This window comes from Eurosta solidaginis, chromosome 2 (genome assembly GCF_040869045.1).
Source record: "Eurosta solidaginis isolate ZX-2024a chromosome 2, ASM4086904v1, whole genome shotgun sequence".
Lineage (NCBI taxonomy): Eukaryota > Metazoa > Arthropoda > Insecta > Diptera > Tephritidae > Eurosta > Eurosta solidaginis.
In genome coordinates this window covers 17,145,566-17,160,649 of record NC_090320.1, presented here as the reverse complement: position 1 = coordinate 17,160,649, position 15,084 = coordinate 17,145,566, and the positions used below count along the sequence as shown (strand labels likewise).

Here is a 15,084-nt window from a genome sequence, read left to right as displayed (position 1 = left end):
ATCGATAGAAAATCTCTTTTAAATATTAGCACTTCCGGTTCACTCAATTGCAATAATTGATAACAAAATGCAATTCATCCATATGCAACAAATAACAATTACAAATGACATTGACAAAAACAACAACTAAAGTACTATGTGAATTTTTGTTGTTACATAAGTATTTACTGATGAGCATAGTTGGCAAGTAAGTTGAAGTGTATTTTCGTAAATAAATGCCTAATATTTAATAGTAACCATAATTAGAACAGCAAATAGGCAATGCTTTTAGCATACTTGAAGCGTATAAGAAAGCATGTTTGTATGTGTGATGGATAGTTCTACCATGTAGGAAATTCACCTCGATGAAGTAAAGATGCGATGTCTCACAAGAGCGTTATCTACCATTCATGTGATCAGTGCTGGAAAAAACAGCTATTCGATGGTTGAGAATTTGAAAGACATATTTGTAGTCCGCCGTGGTGAGTATCTAACATCCAAAATTTATACTCAAGTCTTTTTAATTAGAAAAAAGTTTTTCAAATCGAGGTCACCCTTCGGAAGTGACTTGGGAAACACTCCGAGTGTATTTCTGTCATCAAAATCTTCTCAGTGAAAATGCATCAACTGAGTTACTTTGCGGAGTTGGCATAAAACATGTAGGTCTCGTCCCACCAATTTGTAGGGAAAATTACCACCAAGTCTTTTTTTCTTTCTTATATAATCCAAGTAGGATATGCAAGTTCTATTCGGTCTAACTACAGCATTACGTTCATAGAAGAGGACTGATCTGAAGTGTACGAAATTTTTCGAAAACAGATATTTTTCGAATAATTCTAAAAAACTACTTCTTTCTCTGCGGTTTATATGAGTATGTTATTCTGTTCAAAATTACCCTCTAACGGGCCATCAAGTGATTGAGAGCCGTTTTATCCATTTATAACATTTCATTAGACAGAAATCATTCGGTGATATGGTGGTGAAAACCTGTACTGCTCAGTGAACTTATACTTTATTTTGATTTAAGTGGTTTAGTGTTATTTGTAGTATTTTAGTTTGAACAATATATTTTATTCAAAATCTTTGGAATTCTCATGTAAAATAAAAATATGATAAAAACATTTTAAGGACTACCTTTATATAAATGGATCAAAAAATAGAAGGCAATTTTTCCTTTAGTTTTGAATTTTGACTAAAAAACTTTAACAACATCCATCCACCTAGGGAATTTTTTTTTATCAAATATTGCATTGTCACCGGGTTCTGACTCACGGCCCAAGTTTCAAGTCTCTAGCTTACCTGGAAGTTACTTAAAAATCGATCGCAAGATTCCCTTTTTTCAGAGATTTTCGTTTATCTCGATTCGTCTGCCACCTGGCGGCATTTTCTTTTCCACGAATTGTAGTGCCATCGACTCTCAACTATGTGCTCAGTTTCAAAACTCTGATCACCGAGAAGTTAGTTAAAAGTCGATCGCAAAATTTCCATTGTAATTTTCTGTATATCTCGATCCGTGCGCCACCTAGCGGACTTTGTTTTAACTTGCATTGTAATGCCCCCCAAATCTGGGGGCCTACTCTGTATTGCGATGCGAAAGGCAGTGCGATGCGAAAGGTAATTGGAACTCTGTAGCGCTATCGCATTGCTAACAGTGTCGCTTTTTAATTTTTCCCTAATTTTTTGCTTGAGTATGCATCACTGACCAAAGTCAAAGAAAGAGAACAAAACAAACAAAGCGATTACAATTTCGGCTAAAGATTAATTTTTGTTGAACAAATTAAAAAATGGATTCTGTAGCATTATGGGACGATTTAAATGAAGAAAGAATTGATAGGAGGATTATAAGGGACAACTCCAACATTATGAGTCTCAGCGATCAAAGGTAATTTAAACGTTACAAAATTACTCATACATATACTATTGCTTTATGTTCTATTCATTAGTTTTGTGCAGAATTTTCGGCTTAATAAGGAAGCCTTTTTGTATGTGCTAAATAGCATTAAAAGTGAGTTGAAACCCCCACGGAGAGCAACGGCAGTTCCTGAAATAATAAAAGTTTCTACAACGTTGAAGTTTCTTGGTCAGGGTGCATACCAACACTTGATTGGCCAAGACCGTCACGCGGGATTAGCACAGCAAACCGTTTCGAGTTGTATTTTGGAAGTTTGCAGTGCAATTGATACGATATTGTGTCCAAAGCATATTACTTTTTCAATGAGCAATCGCGAAAAACAGGATGCCAACCGTAGGTTTTATGCTAAATGCGGAATTCCGGGTGTGATCGGAGCTGCAGACGGAACGCACATTCAAATGATAAGGCCATCAGAAGACGAACATCTATTTTTTAACCGAAAGCTTAAGCACAGCATAAATGCAATGATCGTAAGTGTATTTCGATTAAATAAGATTACTTTTATTGTGCCTACATGTTTTATATAAGAAAGCATGTTTGTATGTGTGATGGATAGTTCTACCATGTAGGAAATTCACCTCGATGAAGTAAAGATGCGATGTCTCACAAGAGCGTTATCTACCATTCATGTGATCAGTGCTGGAAAAAACAGCTATTCGATGGTTGAGAATTTGAAAGACATATTTGTAGTCCGCCGTGGTGAGTATCTAACATCCAAAATTTAGACTCAAGTCTTTTTAATTAGAAAAAAGTTTTTCAAATCGAGGTCACCCTTCGGAAGTGACTTGGGAAACACTCCGAGTGTATTTCTGTCATCAAAATCTTCTCAGTGAAAATGCATCAACTGAGTTACTTTGCGGAGTTGGCATAAAACATGTAGGTCTCGTCCCACCAATTTGTAGGGAAAATTACCACCAAGTCTTTTTTTCTTTCTTATATAATCCAAGTAGGATATGCAAGTTCTATTCGGTCTAACTACAGCATTACGTTCATAGAAGAGAACTGATCTGAAGTGTACGAAATTTTTCGAAAACAGATATTTTTCGAATAATTCTAAAAAACTACTTCTTTCTCTGCGGTTTATATGAGTATGTTATTCTGTTCAAAATTACCCTCTAACGGGCCATCAAGTGATTGAGAGCCGTTTTATCCATTTATAACATTTCATTAGACAGAAATCATTCGGTGATATGGTGGTGAAAACCTGTACTGCTCAGTGAACTTATACTTTATTTTGATTTAAGTGGTTTAGTGTTATTTGTAGTATTTTAGTTTGAACAATATATTTTATTCAAAATCTTTGGAATTCTCATGTAAAATAAAAATATGATAAAAACATTTTAAGGACTACCTTTATATAAATGGATCAAAAAATAGAAGGCAATTTTTCCTTTAGTTTTGAATTTTGACTAAAAAACTTTAACAACATCCATCCACCTAGGGAATTTTTTTTTATCAAATATTGAATTGTCACCGGGTTCTGACTCACGGCCCAAGTTTCAAGTCTCTAGCTTACCTGGAAGTTACTTAAAAATCGATCGCAAGATTCCCTTTTTTCAGAGATTTTCGTTTATCTCGATTCGTCTGCCACCTGGCGGCATTTTCTTTTCCACGAATTGTAGTGCCATCGACTCTCAACTATGTGCTCAGTTTCAAAACTCTGGATCACCGAGAAGTTAGTTAAAAGTCGATCGCAAAATTTCCATTGTAATTTTCTGTATATCTCGATCCGTGCGCCACCTAGCGGACTTTGTTTTAACTTGCATTGTAATGTCCCCCAAATCTGGGGGCCTACTCTGTATTGCGATGCGAAAGGCAGTGCGATGCGAAAGGTAATTGGAACTCTGTAGCGCTATCGCATTGCTAACAGTGTCGCTTTTTTATTTTTCGCTAATTTTTTGCTTGAGTATGCATCACTGACCAAAGTCAAAGAAAGAGAACAAAACAAACAAAGCGATTACAATTTCGGCTAAAGATTAATTTTTGTTGAACAAATTAAAAAATGGATTCTGTAGCATTATGGGACGATTTAAATGAAGAAAGAATTGATAGGAGGATTATAAGGGACAACTCCAACATTATGAGTCTCAGCGATCAAAGGTAATTTAAACGTTACAAAATTACTCATACATATACTATTGCTTTATGTTCTATTCATTAGTTTTGTGCAGAATTTTCGGCTTAATAAGGAAGCCTTTTTGTATGTGCTAAATAGCATTAAAAGTGAGTTGAAAACCCCACGGAGAGCAACGGCAGTTCCTGAAATAATAAAAGTTTCTACAACGTTGAAGTTTCTTGGTCAGGGTGCATACCAACACTTGATTGGCCAAGACCGTCACGCGGGATTAGCACAGCAAACCGTTTCGAGTTGTATTTTGGAAGTTTGCAGTGCAATTGAAACGATATTGTGTCCAAAGCATATTACTTTTTCAATGAGCAATCGCGAAAAACAGGATGCCAACCGTAGGTTTTATGCTAAATGCGGAATTCCGGGTGTGATCGGAGCTGCAGACGGAACGCACATTCAAATGATAAGGCCATCAGAAGACGAACATCTATTTTTTAACCGAAAGCTTAAGCACAGCATAAATGCAATGATCGTAAGTGTATTTCGATTAAATAAGATTACTTTTATTGTGCCTACATGTTTTGTTCTATTTTAGATATGTGATCACAAAATGCAAATAAGAGCGGTCAATGGTAAATTTGGAGGTGCATCGCATGATTTGCACATATGGAACTTGTCCGCTGAGCGCGAATATTTAAGGACTGCCTATGAAAATGGAGATACTGGCCAACGAATTCTCGGTAAGCTTTTTAATATATCGATTTAATGTAATGGTAGCATACACGCATTAACATATTTACTTATGTAATATATAACATAATATATATACATATAATAAATGGTAATGAATGTTATTCAGCTAAAAATACCTTTATGTTTTTGTTATCTGCAGGTGACTCAGGATATCCGTTGGAACCATGGCTTCTTACCCCATACAGGAATTCTGCGGAGGATTCTGGCGAGAATTTTTTCAATCAAAAACATTCAAAGGGAAGGTCTCTCATTGAGAGAGTTTTTGGTGTTTTGAAAGGTCGATTTCGCTGCCTTTTGGCCTCAAGAGAGTTGCATTATGCTCCAGCAAAAGTGGTGCAAATACTAAATGTTTGTTTTGCCCTGCACAATATTTGTATAATGTTCAAAGTTGAAAATCTTCCCAGTTCAGAAATTGAACCGGAAGAAGTGAACGTAATAAATGCAGAAAACGTGGAAAATCATAGAATGGAAAATATTGCTAGTTGTATCAGAGACCAAATAAAAAATGACATGATTCCAATAGAAATGCTTCATAAAAAAGTGGTTTAAATTTAACGTTATTTATTTATGTATTTTTACGGCTGCTAAGGCCTACAACTTAAACCACTAAATATAATTCAGAATTATTTAAATTCAAGTTTTCAGTCTTTTATTTAAGTAAGGGTTACAAATTGTGTATATATATAAAAACTAATACTATTTATGTATTTTTACGGCTGCAAAGGCCTACAACTTTTACTACTAAATATAATTCAGTATTATTTAAATTCACGATTTCAGTCTTTTATTTAAGTAAGGGTTACAAAGTGTGTATATATATAAAAATTAATACTAATTGTATCTAAATAACATACATACTGAAAAGTGCACCAAACTATACTTCGGTAATGCACTGTGTATGTGCAGGTACATACGTAAATAAATAGAAAATAAAAAGGAAATTTTATTACAAAAACTAAGCCACTTGAAGTACATAAATTATGTGTCTACATATCTTTAAAAAAAAATTTTGTGTATCTGTTACTACTTTCTGGATATTGCTTTGTTGGTCTGTAACTCCACATCCAACATTTGTTTTTTAATTTCTAATTTGTTTAATTTGATTCTTAAATTTTCACGGTCCATTCTTTGTTTATGGACAAATTGTTCTTTGGCGAACTTTAACTTTTTATTTTTTATTTTTAATGTAATTCTCATCGTTCTGGCAATGTTTTTCAAATTGTCATTAATCTCATTTAGCACTTTTACTGAGTTGCTTTGGTATTCAATTTGGTTGTCTACTTGCCTTTCCAATAGACTCTGCTTCTTGCGTGGAGTAAGTACCGATCGGCTGCAGCAAGGTTCCTGTTGTTGTTGTAGCAAGAAAGGTTGCTCGTTCTCCTCTTCACTCATTTCAACCGAATCGCTGTCGTTATTAAAAGCAGGTTCCAAAATTTCACTTGTTTTACATGTTTTGTTCTATTTTAGATATGTGATCACAAAATGCAAATAAGAGCGGTCAATGGTAAATTTGGAGGTGCATCGCATGATTTGCACATATGGAACTTGTCCGCTGAGCGCGAATATTTAAGGACTGCCTATGAAAATGGAGATACTGGCCAACGAATTCTCGGTAAGCTTTTTAATATATCGATTTAATGTAATGGTAGCATACACGCATTAACATAGTTACTTATGTAATATATAACATAATATATATACATATAATAAATGGTAATGAATGTTATTCAGCTAAAAATACCTTTATGTTTTTGTTATCTGCAGGTGACTCAGGATATCCGTTGGAACCATGGCTTCTTACCCCATACAGGAATTCTGCGGAGGATTCTGACGAGAATTTTTTCAATCAAAAACATTCAAAGGGAAGGTCTCTCATTGAGAGAGTTTTTGGTGTTTTGAAAGGTCGATTTCGCTGCCTTTTGGCCTCAAGAGAGTTGCATTATGCTCCAGCAAAAGTGGTGCAAATACTAAATGTTTGTTGTGCCCTGCACAATATTTGTATAATGTTCAAAGTTGAAAATCTTCCCAGTTCAGAAATTGAACCGGAAGAAGTGAACGTAATAAATGCAGAAAACGTGGAAAATCATAGAATGGGAAATATTGCTAGTTGTATCAGAGACCAAATAAAAAATGACATGATTCCAATAGAAATGCTTCATAAAAAAGTGGTTTAAATTTAACGTTATTTATTTATGTATTTTTACGGCTGCTAAGGCCTACAACTTAAACCACTAAATATAATTCAGAATTATTTAAATTCAAGTTTTCAGTCTTTTATTTAATTAAGGGTTACAAATTGTGTATATATATAAAAACTAATACTATTTATGTATTTTTACGGCTGCAAAGGCCTACAACTTTTACTACTAAATATAATTCAGTATTATTTAAATTCACGATTTCAGTCTTTTATTTAAGTAAGGGTTACAAAGTGTGTATATATATAAAAATTAATACTAATTGTATCTAAATAACATACATACTGAAAAGTGCACCAAACTATACTTCGGTAATGCACTGTGTATGTGCAGGTACATACGTAAATAAATAGAAAATAAAAAGGAAATTTTATTACAAAAACTAAGCCACTTGAAGTACATAAATTATGTGTCTACATATCTTTAAAAAAAAATTTTGTGTATCTGTTACTACTTTCTGGATATTGCTTTGTTGGTCTGTAACTCCACATCCAACATTTGTTTTTTAATTTCTAATTTGTTTAATTTGATTCTTAAATTTTCACGGTCCATTCTTTGTTTATGGACAAATTGTTCTTTGGAGAACTTTAACTTTTTATTTTTTATTTTTAATGTAATTCTCATCGTTCTGGCAATGTTTTTCAAATTGTCATTAATCTCATTTAGCACTTTTACTGAGTTGCTTTGGTATTCAATTTGGTTGTCTACTTGCCTTTCCAATAGACTCTGCTTCTTGCGTGGAGTAAGTACCGATCGGCTGCAGCAAGGTTCCTGTTGTTGTTGTAGCAAGAAAGGTTGCTCGTTCTCCTCTTCACTCATTTCAACCGAATCGCTGTCGTTATTAAAAGCAGGTTCCAAAATTTCACTTGGTACTTCCGTCATAGCCTGCCGCGCACCAAACTCCCGCGTGCCAGCTATCCCGTCGACTGCTTGGTCCATCGACAGCAAATCGCTAGCTTGCTGTTCCAATGGCGTGAGTGCGGAGTAAACAGATGGGCCGCCCCCCGTACCAGCAATATTGGTTTTATTGCGACGCATTTTGGCCTTCAAATGGACTTTGTAGTCAGCCCAAACCTATAAATTTTATCAATCCCATTATAGAATTAAAAGTACACATATATCACCCAACCTACTTTTTTCCAGCCGGTGATATCACGCATCGGTGGTCCAGCTGCATTTAGTTGGCGAGTTACTTTTTTCCACAAATTATTGGCCGTTGTTTTCGCGTTGGGTGTTTTAAGTAACCCTTTGGCCAAATCTGGGTGTATTGCCATGAAGTCCACTAGGAGTTCGAATTGTTGCTTTTGTGTTTGTTTTGTTTTTTGAGTTGTCCTATATATTTTCAAAAGAATGTACAATGAATATAAAGATATCAATTTATAAAATCATCAATTAATACTTACATATTTGTACAATGCGAATGCCTATTACTTGTAGCAAGAAAAATGCGAAAATGAATGCTGTTTGACATTCGCTTTCGCAATACAGAGTGCCGGCAATGCGAAAAGGGAGAAAAATTGCGAATGGGCAAAATGTGAATGCGAAAGTCAAAATATGCATGCGAATGTCAAGATACAGAGTACCGATTTTGCGATTTCGCGTATTTTCGCTTTCGCATCGCAATACAGAGTAGGCCCCCTGAACTATATTCTAAGTATCAAAAAGACTTTTCCTTGGGTCAAAAATTCGTATGGAAATCAGGAGTGAAATACAATTTTCATAGTAAAATAAAAGAGCATTCTTTAAATTAATGCGCAGAGGATTTCGGCAATCAGTAGTCAAGATTAGCTTGCCAAATTATTCCTAGTCAGCCGTTGGGATTCCGAAACACTGAAGTGAAAAACGAAGTAGAAGCTCAATTGCCGACTTCATTTCAATGTTCAAGATTGATCTGAAAGTCGCGCTATTTGAAATCGTATCTGAAATGGCAATATGTTTCTAGAATTGTTTTTTATCAAATATTGCATTGTCACCGGGTTCTGACTCACGGCCCAAGTTTCAAGTCTCTAGCTTACCTGGAAGTTACTTAAAAATCGATCGCAAGATTCCCTTTTTTCAGAGATTTTCGTTTATCTCGATTCGTCTGCCACCTGGCGGCATTTTCTTTTCCACGAATTGTAGTGCCATCGACTCTCAACTATGTGCTCAGTTTCAAATCTCTGGATCACCGAGAAGTTAGTTAAAAGTCGATCGCAAAATTTCCATTGTAATTTTCTGTATATCTCGATCCGTGCGCCACCTAGCGGATTTTGTTTTAACTTGCATTGTAATGTCCCACAGATCTGAACTATATTCTAAGTATCAAAAAGACTTTTCCTTGGGTCAAAAATTCGTATGAAAATCAGGAGTAAAATACAATTTTCATAGTAAAATAAAAGAGCATTCTTTAAATTAATGCGAAGAGGATTTCGGCAATCAGTAGTCAAGATTAGCTTGCCAAATTATTCCTAGGCAGCCGTTGGGATTCCGAAACACTGAAGTGAAAAACGAAGTAGAAGCTCAATTGTCGACTTCATTTCAATGTTCAAGATTGATCTGAAAGTCGCGCTATTTGAAATCGTATCCGAAATGGCAATATGTTTCTAGAAGTTGATGTTTTACTGTTTCTCTTTATTTATGAAGGGTTTAAGGCCTACGAAATCAATCCTATCCCTACTTAGCTTTCTAAAGCTTTCTATTATTTTCAGTCAAAGCGATTTACGTAAATTTTTTCCCGCAGGGTATTTTGTAAGTTCATTTTATATGCTTCCTAGTACAAACTGCAGCTTGATTTGTGGTCAATCATTGCAAATAGTTGCCTTTATTTCATTCTATCAGTTATTGTTATAGGGACGTCTTGCACAGTTAGTTTAGCCTAGTTATATATATGCAGCTTATATGTTTGTATTTACATCTATCTGACAATCAGTCCAATAAACTAACTCGACGACCATAGAGACAACTGTGAACAAATTAAACAAAAGTCCACTGTCAGCTGCGGTCGGAATATTTGTAGTATTTATTTATTTGCTGCATTTTCAAATGCAAGCAGACTTAAGATTAGGCTTTTACAACGGCCACACATTCGTACATATAAACTGATAGATATACACACAAAATACATATTTGAATTTCTTACTAATCCTTCATTCAACTTTAATTTATTTTGTTACATATATTCATTCTCTTAACAATTTGTAAATAAATTTCATTTTGCATTAAGGCAAAAGTAAATCATCGCAAACGGACCGGATGTAAGTTGATTAAATGTCATAGCAAAACTTATTTGTCAATTTTCGTATTTTATCTTCACTTAAAAATTTTAACTCTTACATTTGCAAATAAGCATATCTACACAATTGCAAACAGTCAAACTTGTAGTTGCATTTGTGCTTTCTTACGTATCCTACGCTTTTTGACTCTCAATACTTTTTCACCCGCCGGCATTTAAAAGTTGAATTCCATTTCCATGCACATATTTGTGTTATTTTACATGGAATATGCATTTGTAGTCTGCATGTAAATACAACCCAAAAATGCAAGTTCACCTTTTGAAGACCCATCAGGGATAGCAATGGTGGATGACCTACATTTTTGGTTCAGCACTAGGGCCACAGTAAAACAAAGCAACCAGTTTAATTGTGTCTATATATTAACGAATAGAAAAACAGACCATTTAGTAGATATAACTATGTTGTCTAAAGTTTTTAGAATTTAAAACCTTCATAATTACTTACTTACTTACTTAATTGGCGCTTAACCGTCTAAACGGTTATGGCCTTCATAATTAAGTTCTTCAAAATTAACGACATTCAAGTTCTTTGGGTCAAATATGACCCACCCCAATAGTATATGTATGGTATACAACTAGTTGAACCTACTAGAATGTTTTATTATAGACTTTAAAGACATCAGATATTGATCTATGAGTTCTTTAATCCAGGAATTTTGCATAGAAAAACAAATTTTAAGTTGTTTATGATGGGTCGAATTTGATCCGTAGACCACATTTGCAAAAAACATTTTTAAAATAAATAAAAGTAAATATCAAAAAAATATTGACCGCTAACTTTTTTGGCGATAACATTTTCCTTCAAAAATGGTTAAAATTTGACTCGAAGGCATTATGTAGGCTAAAATTAAAGGAAATAATTGTTTTTGTTTTTATCGGCCTATTGATAAAGAATTCAAGTTTCGATTCGAGCTGAAGGCCAGAACAATAATTTGTTTATGCTAATTGTTTTTTTTTTAATTCTTCTATAATTGAAAATTGTATTTGTTTTCTTTTCAATTATAGAAAAAAAAGTATTTATCATAAAAAAAATTACTGTTCTGGCCTTGAGCTCGACTCGAACCTTGAATCCATTAAAGGAAATATTAACATAAAACAGAGATTAAGGCTGAGCTTTTCTTCCAATTTTTCGAACTCCGCTTTATCAAGCAGATGAATTTTTACAGAGAAGCTTTTCATGGCGGAAATACATTTGGAGTATTTGCCAAATCACTGCTAAGGGGCGACTTCGCTTGGAAACATTTTCGCTAATTGAAAAACTGTTTAATGTGTCAATAAAAGACTGGCACGAAAAACCCAAGCTAGAAAACTCCGTCTTAACTAAAACTCGAGGATTTATGCAGATTATCAGTGATTAGCTTAACGGGATCCCTAAAAACTACCCCAATAGCAGCATTGCATGTCATTCTACACATCTCAGCTTGAGAAGCCGTAAGACCATAGCAGTATAGCGTCATCTAATATCGGACAAACGGAATATATGGTCACGTGCTTGAGCTTCGAAAGAGATCTGGGGGCCACAAGTGGGCCGGAGGGTGGGCGCCAGAATCCAGAAATGGCAAAACAGGTGTATAGCGTGTATACCGATGGTTCCATATTAACGGAAGGGGTCTGGTCTGCGGTTTACTGTGTCGGTCCAGAAATAAATAGATCCAGATTACTTTAGCGCCTTTCAGGCGAAAATTATAACCGTTAAGAAAGAAGCAGAAGCGTGCTTAAGCTGCAGTTGTGTCAATATATAAATTGATAGTTAGGCGGCGATTTAAGCAATAATCTCACATAGTACTTCATAAAAAAGTGGCTTGGAATACAAAGAAGCATTGGAAGAACTTCGCTCAGGACGGGCGTTACATCTGTGCTGTGTTCCCGGTCATAAAAAAATAGAAAGTAACGAAAAGGCGATGATTTGACAAAGGAGGGTGCAGCACTCGCTGAATTGACGGTAAACGTTCCAATCCGTTTTGGAGAAATCAAAAGGAGAGCGCGGGGCTGCAAAATCTTTTTAAAGATCATGTGGAAGTCCTACGATATTATACTCACAAAGTATGTAGCTCATACTTCTGAAGAGCGAAGACTTAAGACTTACGATGGGCATACTAACTGGACACTGCCTTCTGGCGAAACATGCTTATAAGAAGCATGACTCCAAATATGCGTCAAGCACTTGTCCCAGCAACTGCGATCTGCTCATAAACAAATAACTTAAAATTTCTTGCTGATAAAAGTTGAAAAATTGTTTAAAGGGTGCATTTAATTAAAAATCAATAACAAAAACACACACCGATATGCTCATGTAAAAATAAATAACACAAATACATATACAAAAAACATAAAATACTTAACATGCAAGAGCATTGCGGTTTACTTACGTCCATTTAAAGTTAAGTTTTGTGGCTAAACTTGTCAGAGTTTTACATATTCAAAAGCTCTGGAGATCATCTTTGTATGGACCAGTTTTGTTTTTTGGTTAGAGAATAGATAGAAAAGGATTTGAAGAATGCATTTTTAATCATTTCTGCACTTTGGCTATCTAACAAAATTGCAGCTATATTATTATTCAATTTGCATGTATGTTTTTAAGATAATAAATAAGATAATAATAAATATTTGTGTGTTTGCTACTATATCGAGATATCTCGAATATCTCATGGCATTGCAGTTAAAGTTTAGCTTTACTTTTCAATTTATTTTGTACGTGCCTTGTTCGAGGATAAAAGGTATTAAAATTTATTTTTTGTGAAGACATGAACAAAGCGTAATTACGAATACGATAAAACATATGTATGTTTGCATGAATATAAAAAGGAATGAAAATAAATTTTTTATTACGTATGGCCTATCCTTTAATATATTGAAAAGAACTGAAACTGTAATAGACTTATTTTAGTGAACAAAAAGTTAGAGTACCGAGGTAAGGTTTGGTTAGAGAGGAAGTGCACTTGAACACTTTTGTCTGCCATTGTGATATCGTGTAATGAAGGATATATCGATTCTGTGTAATTATTCCAGTGATTCGAACGCACCGAAGCCGGTGAAACGCTTGCTACGTTATGCGTTCCATAATAAATATCCAGAAATTTTATCTTACTTACGTCTAGTTGTGACATACAGCGACATGCCGACAGGTTTCGGTTGAAATAATGCAACTGTTCCAGAATGCTGGTTTACCGTGAAGGCGCAGGGAAATCTTTCTACTTTGTGTCGCCTTTAGCCCAACTTGACAATTCAAAGAGATTAGCCTCCTGAAAATGTCTATTGTTCGCAAGTCTGCGTTCTTTTAACAGCCGAGGCTCTTGCGACTCCAAGTTCTTCATGGGTGTAGGGGGTGCGATAGCGGGATGGGCTATAAGGTTTCATGTGGTCCTACCAAATCGTTCCCGAGATGGTCGGGCTAGTACCTTAATGATGCTTGTTACTGGAACGTACCGGATCTGGATCTGGCTAAGGACCATCATCATCGATAATACTCCCCGAGACCTTCGGGGAGTGTCCTTATAGTTACAACAACAATACTTTTTTATAACATATCGATACTTTTTCCTTAACAAATCGATATCCTTTCTATTACAAATCAATAGCACTCCGATTACAAATTGTTAACACTCCTATAACAAATCACTGACTCTTTCATAGTTTATCTAAAACTTTCGATGGACCACCCTTAACTTTTCCAAATAAAGCGATAACTTTTCGCTAATATATTGATAACAAATCGATAATTTGTATATAACTTTTTGATAAAATGTCGGTTACCTTGCGATGAATAATTGATAATAAAGCGATAAAAAGCTAAAATCTCGTCAACAAACAATAAGTAACTCATTGTTTACTTTTGTTATCGATGGCAAATGTAAATCACTTCGATAAAAGATCAATACCTCGTCGATAACACGCCTATAACAAAGCGATAACAAACTGGCAACACTTCGAAAAAATTTTTATTGAAAAAAAGTATGCTAAAACAATTTTAAATGTTGTCAAATGAAAACCCCAAAATGACAATTTGAGTCAAAGTATATGTAGCCTCTTATAAAATCACTAAGACACGTTCATATATTTTTGATTCACTACGTCTTTATGAGGTTTAATTGAATTCCAGCGTCTTCGCTTATATATACACTTTGTGGGCTTTGGGGTCATATTGAGGCGCAACTAAAAGGAGAATATTATTAAAGCTGCCAGACAAGGTATTAATGTTACTCATAATTTCTTCCACTTCTCTTCAGACTAGCTCGTTTTTTAGCGGAATCAAGACAAATTTGACAGTTTTATTTTACTTAAGACATTGTGTGGACAAATGTGTTAATTTATAACATTTATACTTTTATTATATAAAAACTCAAAAACTCACCAATTAAATATTCGTAGTCCCTGATTACAAATCAATGACTGTTCGACAACAAATCCATAAATTTTTAATAACATATCGATAACTTTTCAATAAATAATCGATAACCCGTCTATACCCTGTTTGTAAAATACCTTTACCAAGCCGTCCTCTCCTTTCCCTTCTTTCTTTCCTTTCATTTTCTTTCCCCGCCTTAGGTTAGGTTAGGTTGAACTGGCCGAATGTGTCCATAGTGTTACCAGAATTTGTTTGATGACTAAACGGAAGAACCCCAATCAACATAACTGCGTCCTCTGTGCAAATACTAGCAGTTTTCCAGTACCCTGCTTAATTGCTTCCTAGAGATCTGGTAACTCTGCCGCCCCTAATGACTGGGGCCTTGACCTGGCGAGCGCAGAATATGAACACAGAACATCTTCAACTGTTTCTTCCTGCAGCTCACATTTCCTACGCTTGCTGTTACTGACGAGGCCTAACTAAAAAAATCTGTGACACCAGAAGGCAGTATCCAGTCAGTATGCCCATCGTGAGTCTTCTCTCTTTAGAGATATGAAC

The 15,084-nt window shown here is 34.9% G+C and overlaps 2 protein-coding genes across 2 annotated transcripts; one reads left to right on the top strand and one right to left on the bottom strand.

Annotated features, from left to right (window-relative positions):
- The first annotated feature begins 3,698 nt into the window (after positions 1–3,698).
- Positions 3,699–5,261, top strand: LOC137241472 (putative nuclease HARBI1). The gene is made up of 4 exons (XM_067769085.1): positions 3,699–3,991; positions 4,053–4,491; positions 4,555–4,699; positions 4,852–5,261. The coding sequence occupies exons 1-4, from the start codon at positions 3,894–3,896 to the stop codon at positions 5,259–5,261; spliced, it is 1,092 nt and encodes a 363-aa protein (XP_067625186.1). The 5' UTR covers positions 3,699–3,893.
- Positions 5,262–7,360: 2,099 nt separating this feature from the next.
- LOC137241471 (uncharacterized) lies at positions 7,361–8,503 on the bottom strand. The gene is made up of 3 exons (XM_067769084.1): positions 8,314–8,503; positions 8,044–8,242; positions 7,361–7,984 (listed from the first exon to the last, which is right to left on the bottom strand). The coding sequence occupies exons 1-3, from the start codon at positions 8,379–8,381 to the stop codon at positions 7,361–7,363; spliced, it is 891 nt and encodes a 296-aa protein (XP_067625185.1). The 5' UTR covers positions 8,382–8,503.
- Positions 8,504–15,084: the final 6,581 nt, after the last annotated feature.

What these genes read in the sequence shown, in the direction of transcription:
- LOC137241472 (XM_067769085.1), top strand. Translation starts at nt 3,894, where the DNA reads ATGGATTCTGTAGCATTATGGGACGATTTAAATGAAGAAAGAATTGAT. An exon ending in ATGAGTCTCAGCGATCAAAG is followed by an intron (nt 3,992 to 4,052) that starts GTAATTTAAACG and finishes TCTATTCATTAG; the next exon opens with TTTTGTGCAGAATTTTCGGC. An exon ending in ACAGCATAAATGCAATGATC is followed by an intron (nt 4,492 to 4,554) that starts GTAAGTGTATTT and finishes GTTCTATTTTAG; the next exon opens with ATATGTGATCACAAAATGCA.
- LOC137241471 (XM_067769084.1), bottom strand. Translation starts at nt 8,381, where the DNA reads ATGTCAAACAGCATTCATTTTCGCATTTTTCTTGCTACAAGTAATAGG. An exon ending in CATTCGCATTGTACAAATAT is followed by an intron (nt 8,243 to 8,313) that starts GTAAGTATTAAT and finishes GAAAATATATAG; the next exon opens with GACAACTCAAAAAACAAAAC. An exon ending in ATATCACCGGCTGGAAAAAA is followed by an intron (nt 7,985 to 8,043) that starts GTAGGTTGGGTG and finishes TAAAATTTATAG; the next exon opens with GTTTGGGCTGACTACAAAGT.